Raw genomic sequence first — 22080 nt, 5'->3', positions numbered from 1 at the left:
ATATTTTTCATATTCCCACGACCTCAATGGATCGACCTCTATCATTTCCTCTACTATGAAAATTGATAAATTTTTGTTGATTTTGTTGATTTTGTGGATTGCTTAGATTATATCCACGCCCTCTTTCGCTTGTATGATTATTAGTACCACGGCCCCCATAATGTGTATGGCCACCTCTTTGTTCATATAGAGCCAGCTTGGATTGTAAGGCATGTTCAAGCATTGCTCCTGCATTCGTTGCTCATGTACTTGCAACGATCACATCAACTCTTTAATGGACTTGTTTTTCAAGTGCTTTGATTCTTCGATCGATACAACCACGTGCTCAAACTTGGTTGTGAGAGATCGCAACACCTTTTCAACTATACGAATATCTTCGATCTTTTCACCATTTCTTTTTAAGTTATTCACGACTACAAGTAATCTTAAAAAATAGTTGTAAATGTTCTCACCTTCCTTCATGCGTGCTGCTTCGAACTCGGCTCTAAGAGATTGTAGGTAAACCCATTTCACACGATCAACGCCTTTGAAGATGGTGCTAAGGATCTCCCAAGCTTGCTTGCTTGATGTTACTTCGGCAATCTTTTGAAAGGTTGATTCATTTAACCCTTGATAGAGGAGAAACAAAGCCTTATTATCTCTCTTCCTTTGATTTTCGAGGGCGGTCTTTTCCTCGTTAGTGAAGGCAGCTTCTTCCTCCATAGTTGGTTCTACAAAACCCATTAGTGATGATCTCCCATAGATCTTCCGACCCAAACATCGCCTTCATTTAGATGCACTAATTTTTATAGTTGTCCTTTGACAACTTAAGAACCTGCGGCTCTATTGTGGTGGCCATTTTTACAGAAACAAGCTTTATGGGTTAGACGAATTGGCTTTACTAAGCCTGAAGACAACCCAAACAATCTTTTTTCTAAAGAAGGGCTAATTTTTTTGAGAAGGAAGGGAGAGATGGATGGAATAGAAATCTTATTTTTTAAATAGATTTTTTTGAAAAAATAATTTTAAAAAAACTTTATGTTCTTGGCTGAAAATTGCTGCCACTTCAACCAAAAAACATGGCTCTGATACCAGTTTGTTGGTTGTACAAGCTAGATTTTTCTTTGCTTTAAGAGGACAAAATTATCGGCTTTACAAACCCTTTGCACCACTCAGAAAAATTATTTATGTATAAGGAAGAGATAAAAAGAAAGCAAACAGAAAACTCTTTTGATTAAACTTTCAAACTGTTTTACTGCTTTACTTCTTGCTACAACTGGATACACAAGGTGTCTTTATATAGACTTTTGAATGAAAGGTGAAAAGACAACAATATCCTTACTAGGAGCTTCCAACATTTAATATTTCTAAAAATCTATGCGGCCTTTGCATTTTTTCAAAACACCATTATGTGAACTGCTGTTGTGCATTGGAAGTTCAACAGGCAAGAAGTTGCTAGAAATGGTTTTGGTTTGCAACTCCAATAATATTACATACATAGTGTTGCATATATAGCACTAAGCACCCAATCCATTTAAATGTATGCTTTGTGGCTTGTTGAGATAGTGGAACTCTACCCATCAAAAATTTAAACTAGTTGATTATCACTTTAGCAAGATCGAGAATCAAGGTGAATTTATCGAACCTATATCACATCTTGCCATAGGACTGCATATGATGCGGCATCACACACACTTTTGCATTACTACTATGCAAGAACCAATTCTGATCATTAACCGTTCCTTTGATCATGTGAAGTAGAGATTATGTTTATACAGACAAAGTGGGTACCCAAGGTATTCCCTCTCTATAACTTCCGTCTCTTAGCGGGAAATAAATAATTCACTTTATGACTGAGATCATTTGAAATCTGATGTCTACGAGGGTCTTAATCGACTGTGGGAACGGAGTAAGTGGCTCTTGGTGACTTTAGCCAAAGATATACCCCGGGATGGCACGAGAATCAAAAGTCTCCGTATGCAAATATAAAGAAGAAATAATGTTAATTTATTTTTTTAATACTTTCATTTAAAAAAACATATATTAAAATTATTATTTTGTCTTTTATCAGTAACTTTTTTTAAACTTTCATAACGCTGCTGATTGATATTTTTCCAAGGCTATACGTAATGGTGTCCATCCACGCGTAAGGACATTAACGTCAGTGATCCGCATAATATCTCTTCAGATTTCTATCATTCTTTATTTTTTTTTTCTGTCGACTCCACCATCCTCCGTTTCTCATTTCAAACACAAACTCTCGTAATTCGTCTGAAATTCATCTCAAGACCATGGAAATCACAAACTCTCTTGTCTTCTCCTTCGCAATCTCTCTCCTTCTCTTCTCAAATCCCGCATCTTCCGATCCCCAAATCAACCTCCTAGAGACGGCTTGCAACACGTACAATGCAACCAACCCATCCATCTTCTCTTCCAACGTCGATTCCGTCCTCGCCGAGCTCATGTCCCAACTCAATTCCACCTACTTTGCTACGGCCCAGCGCACCCGCACCGAGGAAGTGGTCTACGCTCTCGCCCAGTGCCGGCACTACCTCTCTACATCCGACTGCCTTTCCTGCATCTCTAGGGCCACTTCCCAGCTCCGAACCCACTGCTTGAACCTCGCCGGGGCCCACGCCAACTATGACGGTTGCTTCCTCCGTTACGAGGACGTTGGATTCTTCGACCAGTATTCGCAGCTCTGGAGATTCGGGTCCTGTGGGAATAGCACGGAGGAAGGCGGTGGTTTCGCTGAGACGGCCAGGGAGGTGTTGATGGATCTATACATGGCGACACCGAGGATAAACGGGTTTTTCGCCACAGCGAGGAGGGCGACGGTGGGGGGCAAAGTTGTGTATGGCGTGGCTCAGTGCTTGGAGACAGTGGGCGAGACTAGTTGTGAGGAATGCCTGAAGGGGGCATATGGGAATATAGAGAACTGTCCACCGAGTGCTGATGGTCGGGCCATGGACGGTGGGTGTTTTCTGAGGTATTCAAACACAGCTTTCTTTCGCGATGATCAGGTGACAGATCTTGCACCGTTTCTGAAAAGAGGTGAGTTGTCCGAAGGATTCTGCACAATAGTTTTTCTTTTTTTTCATTGGAATAGTAAATCAAATGGACCATTGACTACAACAACAACAACAACAACAATAAATAAATAAAATAATAAATAATAAATAAATTGCAGTGACCAACCATCCTAATTGTTTAATGTGGGCTGTTGCTCAGCTCTTACCCGACCGTCCATTTACAGGCCCCTGATTGAGCTGCTGAGATAGTCCAGTAATTGTGAGCTTTTGGGGACGCGGATTTCCTGTTCGCAGGAAGCTCCTGCGCAAGAATGCTGGGTGGGGCCCACTGCAATGTATGCGAGAAACCCATTCCGTCCATCCGTTTTTCTATCTCATTTTAGGAGGTGCGACCAAAAATAAGGTGGATAAAAAACTCAAGTGGGTCACACGAGAGGGAAAATTGGGGAAGGAAATTCCTACAGTTGAAACCTTCCCGTGCTCCACCTTGATGTTTATATGCTATCCAAACCGTTTACAAGGTCATTCCCAATCGGATGAAGTGAAAACAGTGAAAGGATAGCCTGATACAAAACTTTTATGGCCGTAAGAATGATTCAGCGGTGTTCACTGAATTACCACTGTTTCCTCTTGTGTCGCTTGAGTAATGGATACACCTCATTTTTTGCCATACTAAAATGAGCTCGCAAAACGGATGGACGGGGTGGATTTCTCAAAAACATCTCGGTGGGCCCACCCAGCATCCTTGCACAGGAACTTCCTGTGAAAGGCTTTCGCAGGAAATCCGCGTCCATCTTTTGGTTGTGTGACCAATCTACATTGTTGGGCCGTCAGATGAAGTATTGATGAGCTTATACTGAGTTCCATGTGTTCTATTAATAAGATCGGGTTGATGGGCCTTAACCCAAAAGGCAGAGTGATCGGACGATCCTAACCTTCCAATCATCGACTATTTTATCGTCGAATTGTGGGCCCTTATGAATTTTCCATGCAACCATCCGTAAGCAGGCCAGCTTGTGAATGGCTAATATTGCCCGATCGCTATGATCTTTGGGTGATGGACCATCTCATGCACAACCGCTATCCAAAGCGTCTTGGCTGATTTGACAAAATGAAAATAAAAATGCAAGGAAAAATTCTCAAATCGTCCCATTTCTTCTCTCTATTGTTTCCTGTATGTGCATCCATTGATTGATTTTAATGGCTGAAGTGGAACGATTGCAGGATCCACCAGCAATAAAAAAGCCAAAATTGGAGGTATCGTTGGAGCAGCTGCCGTTATCCTGCTACTCGTTCTCCTGTTTGCAATGCTTCGACGTTATAAAAGGACTGATAACACTCGAAATAGTAAGAAATGAGCTGCATTTGCATCACTTCACTCTCCTATTTCTTGTCAATTACTTAGCCAAATCTCATTTGGGGGCCGTTTGGATAGTAAGTTACTTTGGATAAGCTACTTATGCCACAAGTAGCTTATCTTGGTTTCTACTTATTTGGATAAGTATGTTTAATAAATCAAACAAAAAGTAGAAAAGCATGTTTGGTTTTCGACATCATAAGCCTTCGAGTTTGTTTGGTCCCCCTCGCATCCACTATCGATCATCTGGGGCCAACCTTTAATGTAGACCATTCATTGTTGGCCCCACCTTTGATGTGAGTCGTCCATCGCACGGGATCACCTTGGATGTGGGTCATTCATCATTACAACCCTACGTTTAATGTGCACCATTCATTATGTAGGGCACACCTTTTATTTTGACCATCCATCAAGTGGAGCCCACCATCAATGTTATTGCCCATCACGTGGGGCCCACCTTGAATATCTATCGCTCACATGTGGATCCCACCATTGATGTGGATCATCCATCATGTGGGCCCCATCTCTTATGTGGGCCGTCCATCATGCAAGGCCCCGCCTCGGATATGGGTCACTCATCATTAGGGCTGACCTTTGATGTAGATCATCCATCATGTGGGGCAGACCTTGATGTGGACTGTCTATCATGTGACGCCCATCTTGATGTGGATCATCCATCATGTGCGGCTAACCATTATTAATTGCCTATCATGTGGAGCCCACTTTTGATGTGGATTGTGCATCATGTGAGTTCCACCTTCAATGTGGGTTGCCCGTCATGCAGGACTTGCCTTGGATGTGGTTCATTCATCATTAGGGGACGACCTTTGATGTGGGCCATCCATCATGTAGGGCCACTTCAATATGGGCTATCCATTGTGTGGGGCCCAACTTAATGTCCACAGCCCATCATGTGGAGCCCGCCTTTGATGTGGACCGTCCATCATGTAGGCCTCACCTTTGAAGTGACTCATCCATCATACCAGCGTGCTTTGGATGTGGGTTTTTTTATCATTATGGGGCCGACCTTTGATGTGGACTATCCATATGTGGGCCCACATTAATATGGGGTCATCCCTCATGTGGGGCCCACTTTTATGTGGACCGTCCACCATGTGAGCTCCACCTTCAGTGCAGACAGTCCACCACATGGGGCCTCCTTTTATATGGACAGTGAGAAAGCCTCCTTTGACATGAACTCTAAAAGAAGCAGAAAAGTCATAAGTTAAAAAGCTATAAACAATTACTTATTAAGGTGAGTAGCTTTTGGCACATAAATTACTTTTACCATGATGCTTATCAAACTAAGTTAAATGAAAAAGTAACTTAATTATTTAACATAAGTTGAAAAGTAACTTATTTGGTCGTATCCAAATGCGCCCGCCCTTACTGATCAATCTTGAAGAAATCTAAAGCGCATGAGAAGTCCCAAATAGTCCAACCAAAACTAGGAAAGATAACCTCCCTTTCCTAATCATATCTGAACTCTAACACTACTGTCCTTGAGGATGCATCAATATCCTCCATTTTTACATACCCCAAATGGTCCTTCAAACGGTTGTTTCAAATACTTTGGTGTCATCATCATCAAATTAAATGCTGCAAACAATAGAACAGAATTTTCATAGATGCACACTCGGTCTCTATAATACATTTGATTTTCTATTATTCATCACCTCATTTCTCATTCTGACAGTATCAAATTTCAAAGTTTTCTTCAACAAGCAAAATGTGAGTTTTATTCAAAATAGAAACATAAAACAAGATGGGAAAATAAAAATAAAAAAATATTGCAAATTCACAGTCAGGCCTTTAATTCCAAGTTCCCAACAATAAATTTGAGGTCTGCTAGTCTTAAAAGAGACTGAGAATAAACTCCTACACCCTTGGTTTTGTAGGAAGAATACTAGGGGCGACAGAACTGCGTGCTGCGGTGAATTTCCATTACAAAGATCTCAAATCTGCGACTGAAAATTTCAGTGAAGGAAATAAACTGGGACAAGGGGGGTTTGGAGATGTATACAAGGTAAAGTTCTTCTATTTGATGGTTCCATATATGTTAGAATGGTTGAATGTTATACATGAAAGAGGTAGAATAGCAATTCCTTTTTCCTCATGAAAGAGGTAGAAAACTTCATTCCATCTTCTCTGAGAAGAACCAGATTCTTCCATCCATGGCAGGGTGTTATGAAGAATGGGAAAACAGTAGCTGTCAAGAAACTAATGATACACGAATCGGGCAGAGACGAGGCAGATTTTGAGAGCGAAGTGAAGCTTATAAGCAATCTTCATCACCGAAATCTCGTTCGTTTGCTTGGATTTTGCAGTAACGGCCCTGAATTGCTGCTTGTTTATGAATACATGGAGAATAGTAGCCTTGACAAATTCTTATTCGGTATTATCATCTTTTCAACATTGTTGATTTCTATTGTGTTTTTAGCTGTTTGTTTTCTGGCATGAAAAGAGTTGCATAATATGAGCATGATCCGTATTTCCTGCCAACCTCTTCTTCTGTAGAAATGGTTTTGGTTTAGGCCTGATTACCTATGGTTTTAACCAAGAATGTGATCCTTGATAGAATGGAATGCCGATACAGGATCCAAGAAGCCAATGCCCATTAGTTGGGATAAGGTTTATATGATGGTGGCAGTGGTGATGGTCGGTGTGTCTTTTTTTTTTTTTTTTTTTTTTTTTTTTTTTTGGAGTCCCCGTTTGGCAGACCGAATCCCAAGGTACTTCCATCCAGAGAAAACATCGGGGAATTCCAAAATGCCCCCTTAACAATAAGCTTCATTTCTAGGCACATGCTGCTTGTCTCCATAAACTGTTGTAGAGATGGGCCACATTGCTTTTGATAATGAAACATGACACTAGCCGACCCCATTTAATCGGGATAGAGGCTTAAATGATGATTTGGTCGCAGTGATACTCGACATTTATTGGGATTGAGAACTTGATATGTACATCTGTAAAAGGTTCAAAGCTTCAATTGTTGGAACCTTCACGAGCCATTTGCAAAAAATCTTTTTTGGTTGTCAATGGAGAAAATGAATGCATTGGTATTTTGAAAGCTTGTGTATCAGCTCTAATTAATGGAGCATTACCAGGTTTCAAATGGGTACCTGAAGAGGAGAAAATCAATGCATTGGACTATCTCTGCAGCTCTCATTTCAATTCTAATCAATAGAAGGCCTAGAGGGTCTCTTTTTTATGCCCAAAACGCTTTGTTTGGTTGATCAATTCTCTCCTTCCCTCTCCAATCTGTTGGTAGAGGCAATGTGGTTGTTTTGAGATGCTCCTTTAAAGGACTTTCAAGGGGCTTTTGTCAAACAAGGCGGTTATGAGGGACATACACCTCTTGTATATGTTACTGAATCATGTGTGCCAAATCATGTTCATCATTTTCTGTCTTCTTTCTTTCTGAAGCTGATGAATGCATCCTATGAATATAGCTAATAAATGATAATATTCGACATGGCTACTCCATGACAGCGGTGTCATAGCGGTAACGAACAATTACAAGATCTTACGTGGCAGAACACCTCACCTATGGCCAATATCAAACACAACAGTATTGCTAGTTTATGCTTCTGGGCGTGTTTGTTTATTATGAAATTTCATGGTATTTCATGATTAATCAGTTCTGATTTGGTGCAACATATCATGAAATATTTGGTGCAATCAAACTCACCCGTAACGATTACCATATCTCCTCTTCTTTTCTTTGGCAAGCTCTTGCCATCCTTTTTTCCAGCAAGCACTGCATTAGAATCTTCATTGCACCAAACTAAACATCAAGGAAAGGTATATATGTTGGTTTCCTGTTGTAAATGTAGCAGTGAAGCGTCCTTTTGTTTTCTATGCTTCGGACTGGATACATTCATGTGGTTATTCCTTGCAGGAGATAGGCATGGAACCCTGAACTGGAAACAGCGATTTGATATAATTATTGGCATGGCTCGTGGCCTTGCATATATGCACGAGGAATTCCATGTTTGTATCATACACAGAGACATAAAATCCAGTAATATACTTCTTGATGATGAATTCCAGCCTAGGATTGCAGATTTTGGGCTGGCAAGGCTTCTACCGAACAACCGGAGCCATCTCAACACCAGAGTTGCCGGAACCCTGTAAGTCCAAAGTAATCACGATTGTGAAATTATCTTGGTTGCTGCTATTGCCCATATCTTTAACTGTTTTATTCTCATTTTGCTTTTAAGAATTGAAAATTTTGTTTACAAATGCAATCCTTTTCAACTTGGTGGAAAAAAGTTGTTGGTTGTCTCTGTAATCGAACTTTGTGGAACGCCCAGTCTCTATGCATCAATATCATGAATTTAACAATCTGAATTGAGTACCTAATTCCCCTGCCATCCTTGTAATTGATGAAGACTTCAAGAACTTGGTTCCTCCACACCTCGTCTCCTATGGGGTATTCTCAAAATCAGGAAGATGTGCAAAACATGAGGGAGGATTGGGGATCAAAGTTCCATACATAAGGCCTCTTAAAACCCCTAAATCCATCAAAGTTTCCAAACTTACAAAAAGTTCACACTTGTTGGGATTTTACTACATGATAAAGAGGAAAGTGTGGCAGCCGTATCAAGTAAAATTGGATCACATCATAAGTGTGCCCAACCTACATGCTCATCACCTAAGATCCAGCACCTAGTTCAATCTGGTTTGATCAAGACTGTTGATCTCTGATTGCCCACTAAACAGAAAATCATGCAGCTTATTGTCATCTCACTGACAATGATCTTTTGTCAATTATCATAATTCATGGTTAGATGAGTCCATTCAGCCAATGGTTGGGAGATTTTACTATTTTGATTGTACATTTCATCTTGAGAGCTACATGTATTCTCATTGTACAGGGGGTACACGGCACCTGAATATGCAATCCATGGGAAGTTATCCAAGAAGGCCGACACATACAGCTTTGGGGTGGTGGTGCTGGAAATCATAAGCGGTCAGAGGAGTAATGACATAAAGATTGAACCCATCACTCAATATCTTCTCGAATGGGTAGTTATTTTTATAAATAAAAAATAAAAAATAAAAATAAATAAATAAATCTTGTACTTGTTTTTTCTTTGCTGACCCCAAATAGCTGGAACAAGGCTTTGATGATGACTACTACGACGATTATGATTTTTCATTTTGCTCTTCATGCTGCCTTGCTCTGTGTAAAAGAGGCTAACCCTTTGATCCACAGATCAAAGGCAAGAAGCAGCTACTAATAAATAAAATGGATGTAGTTGCTGATGAGACGATATAATGATTGAAAGTAAAATGTGTTTATCATTTACTGGGACACCTGATCAAAGGCATGGATCACATGATTTCTTATGAGTTTTACCGTACAAACATGTATGAGAAAGTGAACTCTCTCAAGTGGCAACATGGCACACAAGACCAAGATCCTAGCCATCCATCAGGTGGGTTCCCATTTCAAAGATTTCTCTGCCAAAAATAAGTTGATCTGCTCATTAGTTTGCCAACAAAAATGTACAAAGGAAATGGGTGGTTGAAAGAACTTAAGCATCATTTCATATTCAGTATAAACATGCAGCTTTCCTGATGAGTAGACCAGCCTAATTTTTGAGCCAGGTCATGTCTAGGTGGCCACACCTAATGGATGTCCCAGATCAGGAACACGTATCTTGTTTGGCACCATATGCAAACTAAGAATGTTTTGCCTTTCTTGCATGGTTTTATCAGGCATGGAGGTTGTATGAGGAGGATTCGCTGATGGAGTTGGTGGACAAGAGCATGGATCTTAGTGAATGCAGAACGGATGAAGTGAAGAAAGCTATAGAGATAGGTCTCATGTGCACCCAGGCACCTGCGTTAAGGCCAACCATGTCCCAGGTTGTGGTTTTGCTGCTGAGCCAAGACGATCCAGGTCTCAACCTGAACAGACCCGCCTTCATAGATGCCCCCAACAGAAAGCATCATAGAGCCCTTAAAGACACGTCCACCTCTACTGCCTCGTCCTCGTCCAATGCCACCTTGTCAATCACCCAAATGTCGGGCCGTTGAGGTGTCATCCTTCCATTTGATGGAGACTGTAAAAAAACCAGATAAATGAAATAAAGATCTTTAGAACAGGGACCACTTGTACCATTGATTTGGTTACGCCTGTCGACTTTCTATGCCACGCCCTGTGATTTTTATTTATTTATTTATTTATTTTTGTTTTGTTTACCAGGAATTAGTAAGCTTGTTGTCTTCCTGGGTCAGTGAGACTTGGGCTTAGGAACTCCCTGAATCTTTGTTAGCTGTTTGGATGATGGGTAAATTTCGAAAGATCGGCACCAAAAGTTTTAATACCATTTTTAGTTCCTCACCGCCTTTTTAGAAGGAGAAAAAGAAATTTAGCAAAAAAACATAAACATGATAGTGGTAATGGTTATTCTATTGGTATTATTGAAAAATGGATCTCATTTTTTTGAGATATGTTTGTTTTACTAGCGGGTATCTCGGTTTTATTATACAATAATTATCTCTTATTTTATGCTAAAGAATTGAATTGGAAAATGTTAATGATTACTTAATGGAATTCACGATTTATTTATGTTGAGGGTCAAATATTGCATATCAGACCCAGTTATTGCATGAATTTACAAGCATGATACCGTCTAATGGCCTGATTTATTTGTGTTTGTGATGCAGAGTATATTTATGAGCATGGACTGAAAAAGGATGCTTAAAGCATGGATTTAATGCTCTGATGACACCAAAGCATGAGATGGACCCCAGGAGACCAAGATCGGCATATTTGCACGCCAGGGATCCAAGAAAATCAAGAAACTAATGCTCAAGTAGCCTGAAATTGGTACAGAATACAAGATCACAGGGTTCCCACCATCCGTTCAGCTCAAAACTCCATATATGGCCTGAAGACCTTAAATAAGCCGTACAAATCAAAAATCAGCCATTGGATCGCCGTTGAAGTGGCCAAACGGATAGATCAGCCCCTTAAATCCTTAAGTGGGGCCCACCTGATATCTGGATATTCTCTATTTTTGGTCTCAACTGTTTAAATGAGCTGGCCAAATGGATAGACGGAGCGGATTTCTCACAAACATCTCTGTGGGACCTATACATGCAGTGCATGTGCAAGGGACGCAAGTGCACCGGGCGTGCACCAAATATCCGAAAGTCGGTCAGCAAGCGCTGACCGACTCTTCTTCTCCAAACACACTTCTCACAGCGAGCGGACGTGGGTCTGCCGGTTTCACTCAGTGGGGCACACCCCTTGCTCCTTTGAATGATCAAAGCCATCCATAGTACTTCTAGGGTAGGGAATACCCTCACCTAGGTGGAATTTTGGACCCATACACGTGGATTCAGGTGGATCGTCAAAAGAAGTAAGATGAACGGTGAATTGACTTTATACAATGGGCCACATAAGAACCTACCAAAACTACTCATTCCTGACTGGATTTTCGCCAGGATTTCATTGGACGGTATGGATTTCCCACCTGAATTTAATCATGGCCCTCGCCAGCAGCACAGCGGAAGAGATTCGTTTTTCTTTCTTCTCTGTTTACGCAGGAACAGAGCCTGCGGACGATCTCTGTGGGCCACCATCATGGTCCAGATGACTGATCTGGATCGTCCATGAGAACTACGAGGGCCATATCACTCATGCTTAGGTGGCAGAGTTTCAAAAGATCCCGGAGATCCATTTTTGATCGTCCGAATGAAAGATAGACGGAGGAACTGTTTCAATTGATGGGCTGCACTAAACCTGAGGAAAAATACTCCTTCTCGACTGAAATTCTGAGAGGAATTCAATGGACGGGTCGGATTCCTCGTCTGACATCAATCCTGGGCCCACCGACTTCAACAGCGTAAGGTTTTACGCACTACGCACGTCCAGACGCGAACGACTTTCGTGGGCCGTTGTGCGATCGTATTGATGGTCGGATCCATGATCTGGACCATACACATGTTACAACAGGTGACCATAACCCTAGCCAAGATGTCAGAATTAATAGATGAATTGATTTCGCGTCGAAATTCTTCTCCAGAAGGTGAGTAGTTTCGCATGGCCCTTCCACAGCCTATTCCTTTTGGGACTTCACAGCAGCTCCGTGGGGAGCCTTTTTGTCTTTAAAAGGGAGGAGCATTCTTGGAGGCTGGAACGGGAACGTGAGGAGCAGGGCTTGAACGATTGCAAGGGGTGCTCGGTTCTGGTTTTTTTTTTTCTTCTTCTTTTCTTTTATATTTCTATTATTCTTTTAAGACTTAGCCCATATCATGTGTGGCTAAACCTCTTAGCTAGGGCTAAGAGGTGAAGCCTGTAGCGAGATGGGAGAACCTACTTTATGCCTTTAATTTAAATTTCTAAACTGAATTTGATATAGTTGATTATTAAAGGAATATTTTTCTTAGTCTTTTATGGTCTGTTGTGACTGAAATTACAATAGGTTTGCAATGGCTTTGAGTATTTCTTTCCCCTTTTTAAGTTTATGAAGTCAGGAACCCCTGTTGTTTATCATTGTCCCATGGGCATGGTAGGATGACAGTACCCTTCCTGATCCTCATACATTGTTGGTTGGTTGGTAATTAGTTTAATTTTGTTGTTTAGTTTGTCTCCTGGGCATGGCTTGGTGATGGAATCCATTCTAATTTATACACCTTTCACCTCTTGAAAACTATATCAAAGGAAGTCTAGTTAAATTGCATGATTTCTGAAGCAGGCATAATTTCTCCCTGATCTCTACAAGTGGATCATCTGAATCCCTAGTTTCTTCCTCTTAATTCCTTAAAGTTTTAGATAATTATTCCACAATTATTCCTTAAACTCTATTTGGTTTAGATCACATCTTAGACTAGTTCTATTTCTACCTAGTTTCAGGAAACGTATAGCTATCAGTCCCTGTGGATTCGACCTCAGTCTTACCGAGTTTATTACTACATCACAACCCTGCACTTGGGGTGTGAACAATTTATTTTCCAAACAAAACACGGAAAAACATCATGTCAAAGGAAATCGGTTTCTTTTCCTCCTTCGCTGCTTATTAAACTGAACCACACAAGTTTTCTAGAGTTTTTAAATTGTTGAATAATTTTTAAAATCTTAATATGAGTGGACAACTGTTCCTTTTTAAGGACGTTTGCTACAGTACTAATTTCTGACAGATTGTCATGTGATGCCTCGGTATTATAGGCATGGGATCTGGGATCATGTATTGGAATCCAAGCTCTTGACTTCACAAGGTACAGGCGCCTTCTTGGATTCAAGAAAAGTTGTGTTTGTAAAATTGTCTAGGGAAAATGGCTTTTCCATGGTATGTAAGCCAAGAGAGTTATAATTTTAGAGAATTTGGAATAATTTTTTTCCCTAGTTTTTTTTTATTAATTTATAATAAAGAAAAATATAAAAGATGAAAAAGATACAAGCTAATATAAGAGAAATTTACGACTGTGGACCCCACCTTTTATCCAGCGGTTTTTTAAAAGCAATCCAAACTTAGAATACGCACTTGGACCTACTCGTACGGAGTCGGAATTTCAGGACGATAATACCCCTACCTTCCTTTCGAAGACGAGCGCTGACGCTCCTCCAACCGAGAGTTGTACGAACGGCACAAAAGAGATCAAAGTTACATGGCCCCATAGCTATGTATTTATTATATCCACAACGTTCATCCATATTTCGAGATCATTTCGGAGCATTATCCAAAAAAAAAAAAAATCATATCCAAAGATCAACTGGACCACACCACAGAGCAGCGGGAAATTTGATTTTCACCGTTAAAAATTTTGTAGGGCCCACCATGACATTTATTTTCCATCCAATCTATTCATAAGGTCACAAAGGTCTATATGAAGAGGAAAAACAAATTTCATAATGATCCAAAACTTCTGTAACCCCTAAAAGGGTTTCAATGGTAGATGTTCAATTCCCCGCTGCCTTTTACAGTGTGGTCCACTTGATAGTTAGATCTATCTTATTTTCCGTCTCAAGCTTTAATATGAGCTCGCCAAATAGATGGACGGTTTGGATATAACATGGACCTCATGATGGGACCCACAAAAGTAACATTGCAAATATATATATATATATATAGAGAGAGAGAGAGTCATGCTCCCCTGCGCACCTACGCACGTGTGCACCTTTGCATATGTGTCATGGGTGTCTAATCTGAACGGCCCATGTGATGCGGAATCCCATGAAACCTCATGTCACAAATTTTCACCCTGATCTAAAATTCTGGTGGGCCATAGCAAAGAGAAATGCAAATCAAGGGTGAAAACTGTTTTCATTTTGCATGGCCCATCAAAGTTTTAGATCAAAGTAAAACTTGGTCTCGGGGGGTTTCACGAGGTGTTGCTTCACATGAACGGTTCAGATTTTGGATCCACATCACATTTGATGGGTTCTCAAAAAAGTTCGTATGTAGAACATACGAATTGGTTCGCAAGTGAGCGTTTCCGTGTGTGTGTGTGTGTGTAGTCCCGGTCTCCTGCGCACCATGCTGCACCGACCTTAAATGAGAGCTCCTCCTTCAGTCGTTAGATCCCCTCATCAGTTGGGATTTAACAGCCGTGCGCAAGAGAGACTCTTAAAGGACGACTCGTGCGACACTTTTTTCGGCAAGACACGAGAACTTTTTTTGGCAAGATAGGGGCATCAGTTTTGGGAAGATAGGGACACGGTTTGGCTGGTGACTGTTGAGGGTCAAATATTGCATATCAGACCCAGTTATTGCATGGATTTACAAGCATGATACAGTTTAATAGCCTGATTTAATCGTGTTTGTGATGCAGAGTGTATTTACAAGCATGAACTGAAAAAGGGTGCTTAAACCGTGGATTTAACGCTCTGATGACACCCAAGGCAAGGGACGGACTCCAGGGGACCAAGATCGATGGAATTACACATCAGGGATCCGAGGAAATCAAGCCATCCACGTTAAAGAGGCCCGAAATTGGTGAAAAATGCAAGATCACATAGTTCCCACCATCTAATTGGCTCAAAACTTTATACATGGCCTGAGGGCCATAAATTAATCATACATATCAAATTTCAGCCCTCAAATCACTATAGAAGTGCCCCAACTGACAGATCATCCCATAAACCATTGATTCTGGGCCCACCTGATATCTGGAACTGTCTCAACTTTGGTCTCAGCGGTTTAAATAAGATGAGGAAACAAATGGATGATTTGGATTTTGATAGACTATCACAATGGGCCCCGTATATACAGCGCGTGTACAATGAGGTTACACGTGCAGCTGCGCACCGTACCGTGTAAGGCGGGTCAGCAGCGCTGACCCGCATCTCCTTCCCAAACATGGCAGTTGCCGTTTCACACGGCGAGATGGACAGACGGTGTCCGTTTTTGCGGACACTAGTGGGCCCCACACATTGTCCCAGTAGGAAATCCAAACCGTCCATCGTGTAGAGGGCCTCGACTACTACAAAACCTTGCTGAGATTTTACACCCATGCATGCACATGTGCGCGATACAAAGGCCACAAACAGGCGGTCCTGCGACGTTCAAAACGATTTTTGGGGTGATTTCTTCTCTGGGCCGCGTCAATGGACGTTCAAAACCACCCATTCTTGACCGAAATTTCATCCTGAATCCAATGGACGGGGTGGATTTTCCAGAAAATACCTCTGTGGGGCCCACCGATCACGTCAGCGCCGGACGTGCGAAAGGCTACGCACGTCCGCAAAATCGGACTTTCCAGGCAGTTGTGGCCCACCATCTTTGATCATATGGTAGATCTGAACCGTCCATCGTGTAGGCCAGCTAAAACACTTCCAAGAGATGCTGATTTTACAGAAATAATGTAAGGAACGCAAGAGTTATGAAGCCCCGAACTTAGCTGTGAAAAGGCTTTTGCCGCACGTGCGATAGCTTCCCAAATCCGATTTTCACCACTCCAAAAGCTATAAAAAGAGTTCCAAACGTGGAGAAGAGGTTATGCTTGAATAGGGGATGTCAGATAGAGAGAGAGAGAGGCAACAGGAGGGCTCGTTTTGGAAGGCTTCAACGTGGGATGTTCGACAGGGAGCTAGGAAAGTAATTTTTGTTTTTTTTTCTTTTTTCTATTCTTTTCTTTCTATTGTATTTGTTTTGGATCCAGCCCATTCATGTTGGGCTGAACCTCTTAGCTAGGGCTAAGAGGTGAAGCTTGCAGCGTGATGGGGGACCTTTGCTTGTGCCTTTTGTTTAGATCGAATCGATGTTGATTTTAGTTGATTATTAAAGGAATATTTTTCTTAGTCTTTAATGGTCTGATTTGAAATTACAATGGGTCTGCAATGGCTTTGAATATTTCTTTTTCCCTTTTAATGTTTATGACGTCAGGAAGCCCTGTTGTTCACCATCGTCTCATGGGCATGGTCGAATGGCGATACCCTTCCTAATCTTCATACATTATTGATTGGTTGGTAATTAGTTTAATCCTGTTGTTTGCTTTGTCTCCTAGGCATGGTTAGATGATGGAATCCATTCTAATTCATATACCTTTCATCTTGTGAAGACTAGATCAAGTAGGTTCAGTTTGATTTCCATGATTCTTGATGCAGGCAAAAGATTCCCTGATCCCTACAAGTGGATCCTTGAATCCCTAGTTTCTTTCCTTTAAATTCCTTAAAGTTTTAGATAATTATTCCACAATTATTCCTTAAATTCTATTTGGTTTAGATCACATCTTAAATCTAGTTCTAGTTCTACTTGGTTTCAGATAACGTACAGGTATCAGTCCCTGTGGATTCGACCTCGGTCTTACCGAGTTTATTACTACATCACAACCCTATACTTGGGGAGTGAACAAGTTTTTGGCGCCGTTGCCGGGGACTGACGGTTACGATTCTTTGAAATTAATTAGTTTTAGAATTAGTTTGGGATTAGGATTTTACTAACTTTAGTTGTAGATTTTTAGAACTAACTTGTTTTCTTGTTTTGTAGGATCCTGACATAAACTTCTAAATTGGTAATCCTTTTCTAATTCCTCTACTTTTTCTATTTTTAGAATTAGGGTTTGAATTTTAGAAATTTTCTAATTCTAGTATTTTCCTATTCTTATTTTATTTATTTATTTATTATTTTTTTTTTTTATTTTTTTTTTTGAATAGTTTATTTTTAGAAACTTTCCTCTTTTGTTTTTAGAAACTTGGTTAGTTATTTCCTTTTTTTTAGAGTTTCTTTCTAATTTTAGAAACTAACTCATCTTTCCTTTTTAGAAAGTAACTTTCTATTTTTATTAACTTTCTAATTCTAACTCTTTTAGAATCTAACTTTGTTTCCTAATTTATTTTTAGAAATTTCCTACTTGTAGACTTTTTGTTTAAAAACTAACATTACTTTAGAATTTTTAAATTTAGAAACTAATTTCTATTGTTTTCTTTTGCAGGATCTTAATATAAGAATCTCTAGTCTGGTAACATCGTTCTAACTTCTCCTCTTATTTTATGTATTGCTGTAGGATTTTTCTTTTTTATAGGATTAGACTCAGAGTTAGGGTTCTACCATGGAAGCGTGGGTACGTGCATATGCCGAGATGGATAAGAGATATTGGGGAATGCCTGAGGGTTGTGGAATCCAACGTATACCTCAAGATTTTTCTCCATCAAGAACAGACATTGAGAACCGACTAAAACGTTATGTTCCATCGGTTAATAGGGCCGTATATGATCGTAATTATGGAAACGAGGATTATTATCAACCATCATATTCTCCCATGTATGATCAGTATGACTATTACCAAGGGAAACATCAAAATTTGGAAAATGAACCAACTATATGTTATAATGATTACCCTCTTAGATACCCTACCATTGATATCCAACCAGAAACAATCCAAGAGGATTTAGATCAGCGTAGCCTGGCCTATCTCACGGAAATGAGAAAATCGTTGGAAGCGCTTAATTCGTGCCTTGATAAGATAGAGGAGGCTCAGTTATCTCAACCACAATTCATTCCAGAAATACAATGCGAGAAAAATGATCCTAACTCGCTTTGGAAGAACTCTGGAATTACAAATGAGGAGTTGGATTCTATCAATGAGTATATGGTTCAATTTCCCGATGAGTTGATCTCGATGACTATTCAAAGGAATGGTCAAGATGCATGGGTATCTTTCAAATACAGTGATGATGACACACTTTCCTCACATGACACACAGGATCTCAATGATGACGTAGAGGTTAGTTTTTTCAAACCTCAACCGAACTTAGGTGTAGAATGTGAGGAAAGCGACCCCATCCCAAGTGTGTACTACACGAAATTAGACGATGATGCGTATTGGGATGATGATCATGAATATACAGCCCAAAGTCCCCTAGAATCAATCTCAAGTTTGGTCCAGGTCAATGATCAAGATGTACATGAAGTGGTCGGTCATAATGAGCCACTCCCCTCACCTGACATGTCTGATTTTAAGGTGGAGGATGAGCCCCTTACAATCGACCCTTCTAACTCTTGTGAAACATGTTTGGACCACTCCTCTGAATTAAATGATGATGTGATTCGGGAGAAGGACGAGTTGCTCGCTACGACCTTAGAAATTGAAACCACTAAGTTGAGGCCACCTTCTGAGTTGTACACATTTGACAATTCAACACCTCGATTGAGTAGTTTCAGTGAACAAAGAGATCACATCAATGCTTCCCCTATTGATTTTCAATCTATCTGTGTAGGGCTGGAGCAAGAGAGCACACCTCCGTTTACCTTTAAAGACAATGGATTCCTTGGGCAGATCATCATAAGCTTTAATGTGAAAAATGAGTCACCCTCAACTGAATGTCCCAACTCTTTTGATGATTGTTTAGCACACTTTGCAGATTCAAATGATCCCATGATAAGAGACATAGTGAATGCCTTGCAAGACAACATCTCGGTAGTCATCACTGACCGAGAAAACCCTTACTTTGAAGCCCCTTCTTCCACAGATCCTGAATGTTTTCCATTAAGGGAGGAGGAGCTGAAAATTGAACCGAAATCTGACACTTCGGAATGTGTTGAGACTACATTACTTCTTGTGAAGTTTTCTAAACTTTATCTACTTGTAGTTTCTGATTCACTATGGGATACTAACGATGAAACTTCTTCTGTCACAGGTGAATCGTATATGCCATGGATACCTCAAGTACTTCAACGGAAAATTTCTTATGAGGTACATAAGTTTCTCTGGAAGGTCATGCTTCAAGGCGTCCAAGCCTATTGCAAAAAGGGTTTTTGGATGATCCTATTGAGGAACTTACTGAGAAACTTATCAAGATATTGGCCGAAAGAGGAACCTTGCGGCTTGACTCAGTAGTTTTTCTTGCTTTCTTAGGACTAGGGTAGTTGCTTTATTTGTCTGGCTGAAGACGGTAAACTTAGTGCTCCTGGGAGGCAACCCAGCTCTTCATTTCATTTCGTTTTTATCATTAGTTAGTTTAATGTTTGTGGGTAACATTACTGCAAACCCTCACGAGACTACAACTCGTCCACTAGGGGCAACCTAGGGGTTTAAAGGCTTGTTGCATTTGCTAAATGCAATCGAGAGCACCTGCGAAAGTGGTGTAGGTAGGATTTCATTTTTGTTATTTTTATTTTACTTTTGTTGGTTTCTCTCTTGTGCTGACCCGATCTTACGTAGATATCTTTGGAAAGCCTTTTGATTCTTTCGTCCAGGTACTATCTTTCCATCACTCCTCTTATATTTTTGTTGTCCCATGTGCATTGCATGCTTATTTCTTTTACATTGAGGACAATGTAGATTTTAGGTTGGGGGTGGGAGATTAGGTTTCCTAATCAGCATTTTCTTGGTCTTGAGCAAAAATTGTGAAATTTTTTTAATTTTTCTGGACTTTCTTGTGAATTCGAAGGGATTTTGACGGCTATCTAGGGCACTTGGAATTTCAAGATACGTGATGTTGGTAATTTAAGACGCTTGGATTCAGTATCTGGTGGATTTCATAGTTAAGTTTGAATTGTTCATCCAAAATTAGAAGTTATAAATATTGATTGAGTTATGATCTCACATGTCACATCTCGCTTTCACATTAAGGTTTCAGTTTGATATTGAAGGATTTATTTGGTACTCACTACGATTGAAAGGAACCAACTTGAGAAATTGAAAGGATTGGGCGAATGGTCGACACCATAGGTTTGCTCCCTATAGGTGTAGATTTAATTCCCTATGAATGATATGTGAAAAAAAAATTTGGGTGTACAGTCTTCATCATAGGTTTGCTCCCTGTAGGTGAGGATTTGATTCCCCTCCTTGGCGTTACTTTTAATGGAAAAATCAAAAGCTGAAGGAATGAAAAGATGATCTGTGAGGCAAGTTTTGGTTATCATGAATCTTCTTATTGGTTACCAGTGATATCCTGAAATAGAGAAGTGAATTTTAATGATGATAAGCTGAGATTACACTGTATGCTCATAGATCTCAATGATTAGAATTTTTCTAATTAATGGAATAATACTTTGAACTTGATTATAAAGTTTACCGTGCGCTTGAGTCTAGGAGAGAGTAATATCCAACATTCATGAATCTGGGAATTCTCATATCTGGATTATTCTACAAAAAAATCACTCGAGTTTATAGAAAGTGTTTTGTAACTCTCAACTTACTTTTCGCATATTTTGCTCGGGACTTGTAATGCCCTGGAATTCGGGGGTCGAGCATAACTCAGCTCCCGAGTTCCAAAACATCACTTATGCAACATATTTAATGATGGATGTATGTTGACTGTATTAGTGCATAAAACATGGAATAGATTAAGCCAAAACACAGATATGATTCAGGGACAAGTGAATAAAACAAGCGGAAGACTTATAGGAAAACATGTGTACAAGTGTAAATCCCTAAATTACATATACAAGCCAGATCGTATGAAAGTGTTATTTAACAAAATTATAAGTATCAAATTACATCATTTAAGTTCCAAAAATATAATCCCAGAGATCCCGCGCAACAGACTGAGGCTCGCTAGAACCCGTCTGAAAACTGCATATAGGAGAAGGCAGCCTCGTCGTCATCCAGCTCCCGCTCTGCCTCAGACGTCGCATCTACATCTGCAACATCAGGGCCTAAGACAGAGTCTTGTGGGTGTGTAACACCGCCCTAGAAACGTGGGAGTGTGTGATAAACTCAGTGGAACAATAAGGCACTGGTTAACATGTTATCAGTTCAATCAAACAGTAATGATAAAGCAGGACAATTAAATAAATCCTAAGTACTCTTGTTAATGCAAGAATGAATGCAATATGATGCGTGCCCTCACGCGTACACCCTCAGCGTCTTCATCTTACGTTACGCATGACATCGCCTCAAAGTGCGCCACATCTACAAAGCACATGCAAATGCGGTGCATGGATATGATTACCAAGTTGTTATTAGTCCATTTCACACAGCATGATTGGGAAGCTAAGATACCTTCCTCATATCACCATCCAAACAGTAATCCATACTAGGGTCGTCAATCCTAGACATATCATACGATCATACATTTGAGGTCGTAGCAAAGGGCTCGTCACCAATCAATGCACGCCTTTCATGCCTTTACTACCACAATTTGGCTCGTCACCTCCTTGCGGTATCCAGGTATGCTCGAGGTCACTACAAAGGGCTCGTCACCAATCAATGTAGGCCGACAACACGAATATAGTGTCCCATACCACCATAATCGGCTCACGAGTTTAGTTGCTCATTGGTCACTACGGGGAGGCTTGTCACCCCAGC

The 22080-nt window shown here is 40.4% G+C and overlaps 1 protein-coding gene across 1 annotated transcript; it reads left to right on the top strand.

Annotated features, from left to right (window-relative positions):
• Positions 1-2123: 2123 nt before the first annotated feature.
• Positions 2124-10484, top strand: LOC131242995 (cysteine-rich receptor-like protein kinase 43). Its single transcript, XM_058242036.1, has 7 exons — positions 2124-3033; positions 4236-4358; positions 6267-6394; positions 6550-6763; positions 8270-8501; positions 9249-9399; positions 10096-10484. The coding sequence occupies exons 1-7, from the start codon at positions 2271-2273 to the stop codon at positions 10414-10416; spliced, it is 1932 nt and encodes a 643-aa protein (XP_058098019.1). The 5' UTR covers positions 2124-2270; the 3' UTR covers positions 10417-10484.
• Positions 10485-22080: the final 11596 nt, after the last annotated feature.

Source organism: Magnolia sinica, chromosome 4 (genome assembly GCF_029962835.1).
Source record: "Magnolia sinica isolate HGM2019 chromosome 4, MsV1, whole genome shotgun sequence".
NCBI lineage: Eukaryota > Viridiplantae > Streptophyta > Magnoliopsida > Magnoliales > Magnoliaceae > Magnolia > Magnolia sinica.
The sequence above is the reverse complement of the archived record's forward strand: the minus strand, read 5'-3'. Positions and strand labels throughout refer to the sequence as shown.

Bases quoted from the DNA above. Each gene is read 5' to 3' on its own strand.
- LOC131242995 (XM_058242036.1), top strand. From the start codon at position 2,271: ATGGAAATCACAAACTCTCTTGTCTTCTCCTTCGCAATCTCTCTCCTT. The intron at 3,034-4,235 runs GTGAGTTGTCCG...GAACGATTGCAG, and splicing joins TGCACCGTTTCTGAAAAGAG to GATCCACCAGCAATAAAAAA. The intron at 4,359-6,266 runs GTAAGAAATGAG...TTGGTTTTGTAG, and splicing joins GACTGATAACACTCGAAATA to GAAGAATACTAGGGGCGACA.